At 36.3% G+C, this 15,425-nt stretch overlaps 2 protein-coding genes across 2 annotated transcripts in view; both read right to left on the minus strand.

The window, feature by feature from the left end:
- trioa (trio Rho guanine nucleotide exchange factor a) overlaps window positions 1-15,425 on the minus strand; it is a 784,286-nt gene that overhangs the window by 61,948 nt on the left and 706,913 nt on the right. The window lies entirely within an intron of this gene.
- On the minus strand, window positions 369-4,422 carry sem1 (SEM1 26S proteasome subunit). The gene is made up of 3 exons (NM_199593.3): window positions 3,987-4,422; window positions 3,421-3,514; window positions 369-1,312 (listed from the first exon to the last, which is right to left on the minus strand). The coding sequence occupies exons 1-3, from the start codon at window positions 4,060-4,062 to the stop codon at window positions 1,270-1,272; spliced, it is 213 nt and encodes a 70-aa protein (NP_955887.1). The 5' UTR covers window positions 4,063-4,422; the 3' UTR covers window positions 369-1,269.

Genomic DNA, 15,425 nt, shown 5'->3' on the forward strand with positions numbered 1-15,425 from the left:
GTCACCAACTCTGTCATATATCTTTAACGCTATAGTACAGGTTAAATAAGGGTACATTGACATGACACCATTGTTAATCACCATTAGAACTCCATGTTTTGTTCATTTGTTTACGTCTATCATCCCAAAGAAAGGCTTATTTGTGAAAACCATAATGTCATGCTTATGCACATTACTTTTTCAGCCTATAGGCAGGAATATGTACTTGACAAGCAAAACGTCAGTGGTAAAACTGGTGCATAATGAGTCTTCACAAAGGCACGTAAAAAAACAAGATTTCAGTTGTTTTTGTGGATACATTAGAACAGGGATCATCCTGCTAATAAAATATGCTTCGGTTTGAAGTTCATTTTAGTCATGTAAACGTACAATTTCCAAGCTTTGGGTTTATTGTCATTGGAGCGTAAGGGCATTTAGAGCGATAACAAACCAATGCAATTCACATTATAGCCATTTCTCAATTTAGGATCCAAAACAAATAATCATTCCAATCATTTACAAATTATATTTTGAATTCAGGCGGAGGTGGAAAATATGCAACACAAGGCTTTAACACATGAACAAAATGATGATGTGTTCCTCTGCGGTGGGAGATGCTTTACTGGCATTGATTTCAGCTCATTACGTCCTCGGGACTCACAGCCACAAATCCAGAGAAATCGTTTTTTTGGTTGGGAGGGAGTGCGGCTGGGCAAATTGGCTTCTGGTTCATTGTGGGAGCCCTCGCTGTGAGGAGCAAAAGAGCAGGGCCCGGTCGGCAGTGGGCAGGCCCAGGCAGGACCGGCTGGGGCCTCATGCTGTGACCACCTCCGTGCCTCTGACAAACACTTGACTGGATAATCTCGCCACCAGAGACTCTTGCCAGGCCCCCATGGGTTTAAGGGAAGTGTCAGGGCACAGCAGAGCAGCTTCAGATCACGACTCTGAGCTCCTCTATGGATGTGTGTGCAGTTGCATCACCGCTCACCATCCGAAAATATTTACCAGACTTTACTGATTTACAAATCAATCAATGCTCTGTTTGTAAATCTGCTAAAAAAGAAGAAATCATAATAGGGAAAACCTGTTTTATTATCAATCATTAACACAATCTTTATATAAGAGGAAAGGGGGGGAAACAATGATATCGGGTTTTAAATGACTCGCTTTTTACAACGCTAGGCTTCTTACAGAAGTAATGAGAGAAGTCACAATTTCTATTGACAGAACGAGGTGACAATATTCATATCTGGGAAAAAGTCCATTTTTTTAAACTTATGTAATCCACCGTTATGAGGTTTCCATCTTGTATCCGTGTTTTTCAAGCTCCGCTCTAGATGAAAGGAAACGGAAAAAAATGTTAAATTTGCAATAACTCATAAAAGAAATATAGATGGCTTCAAATAAGAACTTTTCTTTAATAAAATACATTTTTCACATATTTCAGTAATCATGTTTAAAACATTTATTCTTTTATCTAATATCCACTCATTACACATTTATAACTATTAGGGCTGTGCGTTTTGGGGAAAATATCTAATTGCGATTTGTTTTTTTGACAGATATTGCTATTGCAATTTGATTTGTGATTTCATTTTGTAGTCAAGCTTCAGCTCAATAATCTGCAAGTAATAGCAACAATTCTGCAACAGCTCTTAAAAATGACCTGGTTTGGTTCAGTGTCTGCGAGTTTGAAACCAAAACATTCGCATATTAACAAATGCTGTTTTTCTTTTATGTTAATTCATTATTGCTTTTGAAACAGCAGATACCATTATCCCACTTGTCTGCGCTTTCCTGTTTTTGTTTTTTATCATGGGCGTTTCGCAGAGTTCAATTCTATTCAATTCTGATTGGGCAGAAAGTGTGCTCACTCAATTAGATAGTAAGAATTCACACACAGACGGCAATCTCGCATTTGCTCTGGGCGGGGGAAATGAAATAATCCAAAAATATTGTACATAACTAAATGCTAATTTCAAATAAATCGCACAGCCCTTATAACTGTTAGTTTTTATAGTGCTGGAAATCAAATGGGGAATTTGTGAGAAATGTCAACAGATTTATTGCTTATATATAGGCCCATATGAAATCTGTGCACACAGATTACCACAGATTTTTATTCCACCACTGAGTCCATTTATTTACTTGTGTAAATGTGAGTAAATTTATATTTATTTAGTTTTTTTAATCAATTTCTGTAATAATATTGACCTAATATAAAAAAATTGGTCTTTTGATTTATTCACAATACAATTTTTAAAGTAATAATTTCTGTCTTTTATTGGATATTTTATGACAGACTTGTGTTGTTTACCCAATAAATGGATCTACATATATGAATTTGCATTTTAAGCACTAAAAAAAAAAAGTTTAAAAAAATATTCTTTTTTTTATTTCATACTTTAAGTTTTGTTACAGTTTTACTAAAATCATTATGCATAAATCCACAGATTTTTAAAATAATTCTGCGCAGAAATAACAAAAAATGTCTGGCTTTATTTATAAGCATCAGGAAAGAGAAAATAATGTATTTAATTTAATGTACCGAGAAAAAAAGTTACTTTACTATAATTAGATTTTAGTAATTTTATATAGAATTTTAGTTTTTAATAAGATTTTATTTTCAATTTTCTATTTCCATTTTTAAAAAATTTAAATTCTAAAAATGTGTTTTAATCAACCTTTTAAAAACTGGTATAAATTTATTTGAATTTCTATTTGAGGTATTCTCAAAGATTAGGTTATATTTATGTTTTTATAACTGAGCTCTTTTTATTTTATTTGATATAAAGTTTTTTTTTTGTATTTACAACATTACTTTTTTTTTAACAAATATCCCCATTTAATTTTTATTATTTAGATTCCAGCTTATGTTTTTCCTTATAGTACATACAAAATTTAGTACAAAACTTTTTACATTAGCAACAAACTGATATACCAAAGGTTTATTTATTTATTTTTTACAGATTTTCGAGTGACATTTTTTTATATATAGTTAAATGTTTAATTATAATAACCTTGATAGGAAGCATAAACTATATAACATAGCAACTTACTCTTATATTTTATACTTTTAAACATCTATGTAAGCATATTAAATGCCTGTATGTACTTGGGCCAAGTCCTCACAGATAGTAAAGTTTGTGAATGTGGTTTGAGGCCACCATGAATGTCGGTTAGCCATTGGACTATTAGTTCCCTTAGGGAGGGTTTTCTTCTAAATTAGTTTAACCACACCAAATTCTTTAGACAAAATGTGGGCTTGACAGAAAGTTAATATGCTAGCAGATTATAAGAGACACTAGAACACCATAATGTTTACCAGGAATTGCATACTGTGAAGTTAGATTAAACTAGTATACTCCTTATTTAGTGCAACAATAAAGCATGCCCCGTATTTCATATACATAATTTATACATTGATAATGCATCTCCTACCTCAGCTGATTAGAAAAGTCATCCTCTACGTTGTCGTCATCCCAGTTATCTTCCCAAACATGAGCATCCTCATCTTCATCCAGGCCCGTCCAGTCTGAGAATGAGACAACAGCTCAGTTCAATAAGATGATTAACACGGGCTTCAATGTTGACTTAATGTTAATGCACAAATAAGAGTCACAGAACAGACTGTACAGAGCATTAAACATACATACGTTTAACAAAAGCAGTCATTGACTTCAAATTGAGCAAATGACAAGTGTACACAATGTATAACATTAGCTTCAGAGATGCTAAAATGCTAACTACTAAAACGTTTTTTTTCCACGGCTGTGGACTAACTTAGAACACGCTCAGATGTATTATTTAAAAACGTATAAACAATTTATAATTATTAGATTCCTTTAAAAAACACGATATGTTAACAATTTGCTGTATAAAGAATGTTTTGTCAGTTAGCATGCTACGTTAGCTGTGCTAGCTGAGTCACTGTCCTGTCGTGGATGTTTATTATCTCTAAAACGAGCAAAAAAAAGCTAATTTCTGTTCATTTTCAGTTCACTTACCCTCTGCTGGGAATTCCTCAAATTCATCATCCTCCTCCAAAAGCCCCAAATCCACTGTTTGCTTCTTTTCTGACATGTTGTGTTTCTGTGAACAGCGTGGACACTCGACGTTATGAACTGAGAGAAATGTTCTGGTGCGCATGCGCAAAACCGTGCTACCGATTGCGCCAAGCTTTTTAACATGCACAAGGGCTTCACTGCCTTTTTATAAGCCAAGCAGTTTGAAGTGTTTATATAAAAAGCTTTATATAATAGATATCGCCGAATGAGCCATATGGTTTATAGTAGTCTTCTAATATTATCAACGTGCTTGCAGTATTACAATTATAGATTAAATGTAGGCTACTTTGAAAGTAATCACTGGTGTATTAAAAAAAACAGCGGAACGAACCGCCAACTGATTCAGCACATGCTTTACGCAGCGGATGCGCTTACAGCTGCAACCCATCACTGGGAAACACTTATACACTCCCATTCACACACATGTACTACCGCCAATTTAGCTTATGATGGCTTGCAGCTGCAAGGGGATCCGCTGCGTAAAACATATGCTGGATAAGTTGGTGATTCATTCCGCTGTGGCGACCTCTGATTAATAAAGGAACTAAGAATATGAATGAATGAATGAAATACGCAATAAATATAATATAATATAATCCATATTATAACAATTTAAATATTTGATTTAAAAATTAAGCCTATTATTATTATTATTATTATTATTATATTTTATTATTATTTTCACGTTGTATGGAAAAATATTATAAATATTATTTATATTTATATGTTTTCAATAAATAGATTAATCATAATTGATGTGTTCACATTTTAATTATATGTTTATCAGATTTCATTTTTAAATATTATATCGGATATTATAATAATGTATCCTTTTTGCAAGAAATAGTTAAAAGATTTACCCTTTTTTTTCCAGGAACCACACTGTGAAACCCAACAGTCAACTTGATCACACAAAATGAGTGTAGTTGACTCAAAATTTACTGAAAGTTAGTTCTACTCATTTGAAAAGAGTTTTGAACTCAATGTTTAAACCCATAGTAACTTGAAACTGCACTTGACTTAATTTTTATAATTATGCAAATTGTACTTACTTTTTAAAAATAAAAGTAAACTAATCACTTTTTCCCATTTATTGTATTTAGTTTTTTTCCCCCCAACTTTTCTGTATCTACAGGACAATGACAGTTTCATAAATCTGCTCTTCCAGACTCCAGTGGGTTTTATTACCTTAATACAGGCTATAAGTGTAATTTATAGACTTAATGAAGCATCAAATATGTATTACTGTGATAATTACAGTAATTATTTAAAAACAGACGTGCTAAATTAGTCTGATACTGTAAAAAGGGATTAGTTGACTTTAAAAATTAAGTACAATTAGCATGAATATAAAAATTAAGTCAACTTTACAGTTCCAAGTTACAATGAGTTTACTTACATTATTTTTGTAAAGTCAACTTGTTGCTTTTAAGGCAGTTAGTGTACTCGCTTTAAGTAACTAATCACTTTTTACAGTGAAAACGTATTGGGTTTTACAGTACTCAGTTGGTTTGAGTTCTTTTCATTTATTGGAGTTTACTGTGCTCAAATTGGTTCATTTACTCAAATAGATTAAGTTCACAGCACTCATTAGGATTAGTTTTTGAACTTAAATGTTTTGTTCCTATCGGTTTCCTCAAATGGTTTGAGTTACCTTAACTTATTGGGTTTTACAGTGTGAAATTCTGCTTCAAAATAATCAAAGGTCCCTCAGATGAAGGTAAATCTCTGTAATCATTTGACAGCCACAGCCAGGAACATTGTGTAGTCTAGATAAATGACAGCACATACACCACAAAACCACAATGAAAATTGTCCTGTGGCTCCAATTTGCTGACAGACGGTGAAAACTTCAACCGAGATTCCATTTTTCAAATTACTTTGTGAACATCCCAACTCCAAATACAAGTAGACAGCAAAAGGAAGTCATTTAGATGGGATGATGACAGTGTACTCGTTTGTGCTGACAAATCCAGCTTACGTGGTTAAACAACAGAACAGCGTGTATACAAGACGTTCTGAAGATGAGGAGAATCCCACTTTGGCTTCATATAGTGCCAGAGAGATGGTGAATTACTAATCAAAATGACTGTCTGAGAACTCTTTGGAATAAAGTGGAAGGATCTTTCCAGGCCTGGGAATCTCTCAGTGTCCGTGAAGCATACCTGAGACTGCAGTTACACAGTGGCGCCTGGAGTCTCAGGAGATGAGGAGGGGGGCCGTCAGCCGGGCTTTCTTCCTATGTGAGAATGCCTTTCATTGGCCCCTCCAGGACAGTATCGCAACTGAGGCTCCAACTCTGCCTGGCCAGTCTGGCAGTCTCGCTTCCACCGGCCCTTATCAGGACGGAGATCACAATATGGCCTGAGGGGTGGCAGGACAGGAGGGTTTTATAGGACAGAGGCCGTCATCACCCCAAGCTCCCATTTGACTGATCGCTGACTCAGATTAATGACACGACTCTCCTTCTGCCAGCGAAAGTGACAACACACCAGAACATGAGGCCCGTCTACCTGTCCTAGAGCTTCTGATGAGATAATCGGCCCTCTCATTCAGCATAAATGGAGGAATGCTGCAGAAGTCAGACAATGTCTCACTGAATAACAACTGTTGGCGCATGAACTGCTTGTGCTATATATAAACTTTAATGGTTGCTGTATTTTACACAAAGTTAATCTATCTATCTATCTATCTATCTATCTATCTATCTATCTATCTATCTATCTATCTATCTATCTATCTATCTATCTATCTATCTATCTATCTATCTATCTATCTATCTATCTATCTATCTATCTAAATATATATATCTATCTATCCTTCCATTCATCCATACATCCATCCATACATCCATTTATCTAGCTATCTCTCTCTTTTTCTGTGCCTGTATATCCATCCATCCATCCATCAATCTATCTATACATCTATCTATCTATTTATCTATATCTCTCCATCCATCCATCCATTCATCCATCTATCTATATATTTCCGTCCATCCATCCATCCATCCATCCATCCATCCATCCATCCATCCATCCATCCATCCATCCATCCATCTATTCATCTATCTATCTATCTATCTATCTATCTATCTATCTATCTATCTATCTATCTATCTATCTATCTATCTATCTATCTATCTATCTATCTATCTATCTATCTATCTATCTATCTATCTATATCTCCATCCATCCATTCATCCATCTATCTATATATTTCCGCCCGTCCATCCATCCATCCATCCATCCATCCATCCATCCATCCATCAATCCATCTATACATCTATCTATCTATTTATCTATATCTCTCCATCCATCCATCCATTCATCCATCTATCTATATATTTCCGTCCGTCCATCCATCCATCCATCCATCCATCCATCCATCCATCCATCCATCCATCCATCCATCCATCCATCCATCCATCCATCCATCCATCTATCTATCTATCTATCTATCTATCTATCTATCTATCTATCTATCTATCTATCTATCTATCTATCTATCTATCTCCATCAATCCATCCATTCATCCATGCATCTATCCATCCATCCATCCATCCATCCAGCAATCCATCCATCTATCTATATATCCATCCATCCATCCATCCAAACATCCATCCAACCATCCATCCATCCATCCATCCATCCATCCATCCATCCATCCATCCATCCATCCATCCATCCATCCATCCATCCATCCATCATCTATCTATCTATCTATCTATCTATCTATCTATCTATCTATCTATCTATCTATCTATCTATCTATCTATCTATCTATCTATCTATCTATCTATCTATCTATCTATCTATCTATCTATCTATCTATCTCTGTCCATCCGTCCATCCATCCACCCACCCGTCTATCTATCTATCTTATATGCAACATATATTTTGAAATATTGCAAAAACGGACATTTACGTATTTTATTTTCAACCGTTGTAAATGTATGTACATACATGTTCAAGTAAATTGGATATATATTTGATATTTGGCAGATATTTTAATGTTTCTGCAAAGCAATCACAAACCAACATTTATGTAAATGTTGACACTGTTTCACATCAACTTATCTGAATGATTACACTATTATACAATATAACTATTGCAATATTATCTATATGTCTATCTAAACATCAAGGTAAACATATAAGAGTATTTCTTTTATGTTTTAATATGTGCATTTCAGCAAAGCTCTTATTAATTTTTATATAAATAAACCAGGTTAAGTGTTGAACATTATTTCACCATAATTTAAATGCAATGTTATTTTCCCAAAAGTAATTAGAAACATGGAGGCACGGTGGACCAGTGGTTAGTTGCATGTTCTCCCTGTGTTGGCATGGGTTTCCCCCACAGTCCAAAAACGTGCACTATAGGTGAATTGGGTAAACTAAATTGACCAAAGTGAATGAATGTGTGTGTGAATATGAGTGTGTATGGGTGTTTTCCAGTACTGGTTTGCGGCTGGAAGGGCATCCGCTGTGTAAAACATATGCCAGAATAGTTGGTGGTTCATTCCACTGTGGCAACCCCTGATAAATAAGGGACTAAGCCAAAGAAAAATTAATGAATAAATTAGCCAGCCGCCTGCATTTCTACTCACATTTAAAATGTTTTTTAATTTTTTTTTTCCTATTTATCATTTTAGTACACTGATATTGCCTTTAAAACGTGTTTTTTAACATATACACCAAAATGCTACTACCTGTCTTTGACCTAAAAACAAAAATGTATTTTGGTCAAATACTGTGATAACACTTTAGAATTTAAATGTACATTTGGTATTATCATTTATAATATAATATTTTAAAAATATAAACAAATATCAGCTTTCTCCAACCTGTCTTTCCACCCATCTAATTCAACTGTCTGTCAATAGGAATTTTACTCTCATATTTTTCATCTGTCTTTCTTGAAAAGGCCTGTCAGCTGGAGCTTGAGGTACAGTTTGCCAACAGCCTAATGACCCTTTATGGCAACACAATCTGATGTCTGTCTCAGCCGAGCCGGTAATCCTGTCCACCTTTGCGGCTTAGTTATGCTCAGGCTTAAGTTGCATATTTTGTATTTATCAGGATTTTGCTGATAAATGCTATCAGCAAGAGAGAAATGAAATACGGGAGGTCTATCTCAAGTTGCAAGAACAGACAAGTTGTTTCAATGGTGAACCACCAGATAATGTGCTATTATATTTACTACTTATTACTTGAAAAGTTTTATTCAGTTTTGTGCATGGTTTTATTTAAGGGTCAAGGATGAGATGTGTTTGCATCAATTTAAATTCACAAAAGTAATATTCATAGAAAATGGAAGTATAGCGTGTCCTTTAATTAAATAGCCACGAGAAAATAAAATGTCAAACTCTATGGGTGAAATAATGTTCAATCATCATCCCGTGAAACATATATTTATGTGTAAATAAAGCATCCCAGCAGGCACATAACATCATAAGAAGTTAATATTAGGTTAGATTTGGGTTGTGTGATATTGGGTGACCAAAATTCAGTGTACGTCATTTTGATGTCCGATAACGATATCAAATGACGTTGATATTTGGTTGTTTTTAGGTTGCGTTAAAAAGTGACCAAAATCCAACGTCGAGCTAACAGCTTAATCCAATGCCATATTAACATCAAATACTGACGTTTATTCATCAGGTAAGGCTAGCAAAATCCAACATCTAATAGACGTCATAGTGGTAACATCCACACAACATCAAGCTGTAACATCATTAGATGTTGATATTTGGTTGTTTTTAGGTTGCGTTGGAAAGTGACCAAAATTCAACGTTGAGCCAACATCTTAAACCAGGGGTCACCAATCTTGTTCCTGGAGGTCCGGTGCCCTGCAGGGTTTAGCTCCAACTTGCCTCAACATACCTGCCTACTTGTTAAAAATAGAAAGGAATAAGTCATCATCTAAAATTTGTATTACCTAAAAATCATTTTACAGATCTATTTACAAAAGTAATTACATTTAGTTTAAAGAATAGTGGAAATATTTAAAATGACAATAATATATATATATATATATATATATATATATATATATATATATATATATATATATATATATATATATATATATATATATATATATATTTGGGGGGGGGGGGGGGGTGTCTGACAAGTTTATTTAAGCTAGTAAATCCATGTAACAACATACACACTAAAACAGCTGGGTTGTATAAAACATTGGCTCAAATCTGGACAAACCCAACTGTTAAGTGTAAATTTCATAGAAAAAAATTAACCCAATGTTGGGTTTGTCCATATTTGACCCATTTTTTTTTATTTAAAGTTTATAACAATCTTTTTTTTTTTTAAGAAAAAAAAAACAGATACAAAGTTGACAACTTAAAAGCGTAAGGAAACTTGCTGCAGACCTTTTTGAGTTGACTTAAATAGAGCCAAGTGCACTACTGAGATAACTCGAAAAATCTGTGCAGCTAGTTGCGTTCATTGTATGGTGAATTTACATCATAAAATACATTTTACAACACCTAAACTTTCATTAACTTTCCTTTAGCTTAGTCCCTTATATATCAGGGGTCGCCACTGTGAAATGAACCGCAAACTATTCGGGCATATGTTTTATACAGTGGATTTACTGCAACCCAGTACTGGGAAACACCCATACACACTCTCTCTCTCTCTCTCTCTCTCTCACACACACACACACACTACAGCCAATATTGTTTACCCAATTCACCTATAGTGCATGTCTTTAGACTGTAGGCCAAACAGGAGCACCCGAAAGAAACCCACACCAAAACTGGGAAAACATGTAAACTCCACAGAGACATGCCAACTGGGACTCAAACCAGTGACCTTTTTGTTGTTGTGTGACAAGGCTAACCACTGAGCCACCGTGCCGTCCACCTTTAAACTGCACAGTAAAAAAGATGTAGGATATGTTATTAATATCTACAGTTCAGATAACAAATCACTATAGACCTGTTTTCATTGTTCTGACAAAGCTTTTCCCCTGATTTGCCACGAAATGAACATCCGTCCAACAACAACACACTCAGAAACAAAGAACTCCTTTACCTTGAAATAATCTCTGAATAAAGAGCATGCTTTCCAATGTAAACAGTCTGTTATTTAGACTGCATCAGTCATGGCTATACATAACAACCCAAAGTTACATCCTGCGCATAATGCTAATTTTTCTCATTATTTATATGAGATGCTCATAAAAATGATTCATGACAAATAAAACTTTCAAAATTGAATATAGTGTGAACAAGTCAAACCACCATTTCATCAGGCTCTCTATTAAAAAATAATGCAAAATCATTATTTAATCGCACAATCCATCTGAAATGACAATAAACATTAAACCTCGGCCCTGCAAGTGCAAATGAAGCATTATTATATTAATAAATGAAGTCTTAAACAGAATTTTGGCAAGACTATGGTCAAGAGCTGTAGACATATTTGACTGACCTCACATTACAGTAGTTCATTGTGATTGGTGGCTTTTACTGAAAGGTCTCTCTCTGTCTGGAATGACATTCTCAAGTGAATGTCGCTCATCAAGGGGCTTACAGAGTAAGTGATAAAGTGTTCCACTCTAATACCTGCCCGCTTCTCATCTGTCATCTATAAAGAGGATTGGAAACGAAGCAACATTCTTCAGGATTTAATGACCTCAAAAGCATACAGAGGGATATTGTAAAACATATAAACGGAGAGGGAGAGTGTGTTTTGGGTTTGATCAAAGAAGTACAACTGCATGACTATGATCAATAGAGTGCATTAGTGGATGTCTACTTTCTTAGTAGTGCTGTTCCCAGATGTGCCATTTATTTTTCTCCTTGCTTAGAGATTTTAAAGAAAGGTTTTGTGAGAGCTTAATAGGATTTGCAGCAACCCACATAGCAAAATTTCTCTGGCCCAACTCTGGCCTACACAATCAGCTTTTGCTTGGCCCACATGCCACAGTGAATTACAGCACATGACTGGACCAAATTTGGCTTCTAGTGGACCATATAGGAGCCAAGTCTCAGCAAATTAGTAAGCTATAACTGGGCATGAACTGGGTCAGATATGTTGTCATGTCACAACTGCAAAAAAATAGATCCCATGAATCATTGCGCTTTAGGCATGTAATGGTCGTGCTTTTTTTTCTCGAAGCGACCTGATTGGTACTCAAAAATAATTTAAATGGATTCAAAATGTGGGTCAAGATATCAAACTTACCTGGCCCACAGGTCAATTTTTAACATCTGGCCCAAGTCTTGTGTGCCGCTTTAAAGACGGTGCCACCTTTGCCATGTTTGGCCCACATGCTGTATGCCAGTGCTGGATGAATGCCTGCTGTGCCAGCTTTATGCCAAATCTGGGCCAGAATTCTTTGCTACCTCGATCAGCTGTGAGGAGAATCACAAGAATTAGAGAAATGAAAACCATTGAACAAACCTTTAAAGAGTAAAGAACTACAATCCTATAAATTATTGCAAATAATCAAATAAAAGAAGAAGAAATATTGAAGATGTAATATTAAAGAAGATGAAAGATAACTATTGTTGAGAAATATTAAAGATGGTAAATTATAATTTGGGTTTACTGGAAAATATGCATATATATTATTCATTTAATGATATGCAAATACATATCATAGATTGTAAGTATTTAGAGAAAATTTGAAGACTTAATTATATTGCAGAAGTGGGTGGAGCTAAGGATTGCTTTCTGCATTTGACTCGCTACGACTCTCTGATTGGTGGATTTTTCTGTGATACATCATGGGTAATGTGGCTTATCCACACAAAATCAACTATTAGTGTCAAAATGGCAGAAGGCAGGCATAATTTTCACAGAAGAAGATAGACATTTTACTTAATATGTGTGCTGTTTATTACAAATTTCTAATAAAATATTGTCAGTTCAGACTTTTTTAGACAATTAAAAGTGACGACTGGTCAAATAGGGCGACGCAGTGGCGTAGTTATAAGTGCTGCTGCCACACAGCAAGAAGGTCGCTGGTGTAACCCCGCCAGTCCTACCTCAACCAACCCGCTCCGAACTGGTATCGAACCGGCAACCTTCTGCATGGGAGTCAGATGCTCTACCAAGGAGGCTGAAGACCATGGCCTCTAGCTTCTGTCGCTAGAGCACCTTTAGAGGTCAGAGGAGTGAGGTTTACCTGCACAGCACACACTAGCTGGCCTCCGTTACACTGGTTCAAGCCTTGGCTGGGTCACTTGGCGTTTCTGTGTGTCTGTGTGTTTACATGCTCTCCCTGCATTCTCGTGGGTTTCTTCTGGGTGCTCCGGTTTTCCCCCACAGTGGTACAGGTGAATGGTACAGGTGGATGGAGTAGGCTATACAGGTACAGGTGGTACAGGTGAATGGAGTAGGCTAAATTGTGCGTGTATCCCAGAGATGGGTTGCGGCTGGAAGGGCATCTGCTGTGTAAAAAACGTGCTGGATAAGTTAGTGGTTCATTCCGTTGTGGTGACCCTGGATTAATAAAGGGACTAAGCCAAAATAAAAATGTATGAATGAATGACTAGTCAAATAAGGATTGTTCCACTTAGTATTACTTTCTTAAAGGCTGATTTATACTTCTGCGTCGAGTGATTGGTGTGACCCACAGCCTCTGCCTTGCACGTAGCCGTGCATTTATCCTTCTGCATGCTGTTTGTGTTGCTCTGCAATAACACTTCCGAAACACTACCTGTGAGGTGAGGTTTTTATAAATAAATCAATACTTTCCTTTTAGAGCTCCTTCACGGGACTCAACACTTGTAAACACTCGCTCCAATGGGTTCGCTCGGCTCTTGGTCCCACCCACACTTGTCAGTGATACTATGCATCGTTGCTACGTGTAGTTACTTTTTTATTAAATTAATTTATGTATCAATACACTTGAAAGAAATGTGATGAGGTTGGCATGATAGCTTAGTGGTTAGCACTGTCGCCTCCAGGGGCAGACTGGGACAGCATTTTCCCCCGGGAAAAACTACTGTTATTCAGGCCGCATCTGACGAATTCAAGAAAGTGAAGGAGGGTTGCTGGGGGTGGGTGGAGTTCTGGATTGGTAAGTGAATTACGGGGTGGGTTTTGGGAGGATCAGGGATGTGCGATCGGTAAGTGAAGAGCAGGGGGGCGGCAGGCCAGAGTCACAATGGCAGGCCAGATTGATCGTCAGGCCACAAGGAAATGTCTCGGTGCTCCCTATGGCCAATCCGCCCCTGTAAGCAAGAGGTTCGAGTTCCGGCTGGTGCAGTTGGCATTTCTGTGTGGAGTTTGCATGTTCGTCATGTGTTCGCGCAGGTTTTCTCTAATTTCCCCCACAGTCCAAAACATGTGAGATAAGTGAATTGGATAAACTAAATTGTCTGTAGTGTATGAGTGCGTGTGAGAGTATGTATGGGTGTTTCCCTGTACTGAATTGCGACTGGAAGGGCATCTGCTTCATCAACCATATGCTGGAATAGTTGGTGGTTCATTCCACTGTGGCGACCCCTTATAAATAAGGGATTAAGCTGAAGGGAAATGAATGAAATGTGATAGATGGGATTGAGATTACTCTGTAAATAGCAGTTAGTTGATTTCACAACTAATTACACTATTTAGACTTTACTTTTAAAAAGTGAGTAAACCTGTTGCCTTAAAATTAAATAAATGTAAAATAATTGCTAGAAAAATTCAACTTAAAATGTCAACTTAACATTTCCAAGTTATAATGGCTTTACTCATTTTTAAAGTAAAGTCAACTTGTTGCTTTTAAGGCAACAGGTCTTAAGGCAAACAAAAGTAACTAATTATTTTTTACATTGTACAAATTAACAAGTGGTCTCTTATTGTTTCCCATGGATATTAAAATGTTCTGCTGTGTCGCCATTATAGGGTTCAATACTGATTTAACCAGTGTTTCATTCACTCTCCTTGATTTCAGATCGCACAATATGGAATCGAGTAATGCTCACCATGTGACGATATAGTCCCGGAAATAGCCCTGATTGGACTGATTGATAAATGAAGCTGCCCTTGTTTTCCAGCAAGGCCCCTTTAGCTCTGGACTTTATCCAGGAAAACCTCTAACAGCCACTTATTAAGTAGTTAGACTCACAAGGCTGTGTGTGCACTGGTCACCTGGGTGTGCGTCTGTGGGGTTAGCATTGGTCGAGAGCTAGCAAGATAACACAGCGGGTATAATCCTCATCCGTCTCCCTTGAGAACCCGAGTAGCGTGTTTTTACAGCTTGCCAGGTTGTTTAGCGACGTAATTATTAGCATTTCTTGTAAACATTCTGCATTACCTCCAATGAGTCTTTGTCCCCTTGACCCGCTCAGAGAGAAGTCGCCCTAAAGTGGAGGAGGCGTGAATGTTTTCGCAACTCTCAAGAAAATAAAATTAG

Source organism: Danio rerio, chromosome 19, assembly GCF_049306965.1.
Source record: "Danio rerio strain Tuebingen ecotype United States chromosome 19, GRCz12tu, whole genome shotgun sequence".
Taxonomy (NCBI): domain Eukaryota; kingdom Metazoa; phylum Chordata; class Actinopteri; order Cypriniformes; family Danionidae; genus Danio; species Danio rerio.

Excerpts from the sequence above, each read along its gene's own strand:
- sem1 (NM_199593.3), bottom strand. The coding sequence starts at position 4,062 with ATGTCAGAAAAGAAGCAAACAGTGGATTTGGGGCTTTTGGAGGAGGAT. Across the intron at positions 3,515-3,986 it reads TGAGGAATTCCCAGCAGAGG|ACTGGACGGGCCTGGATGAA; the intron begins GTAAGTGAACTG and ends TCTCATTCTCAG. Across the intron at positions 1,313-3,420 it reads GACTTTTCTAATCAGCTGAG|AGCGGAGCTTGAAAAACACG; the intron begins GTAGGAGATGCA and ends CCTTTCATCTAG.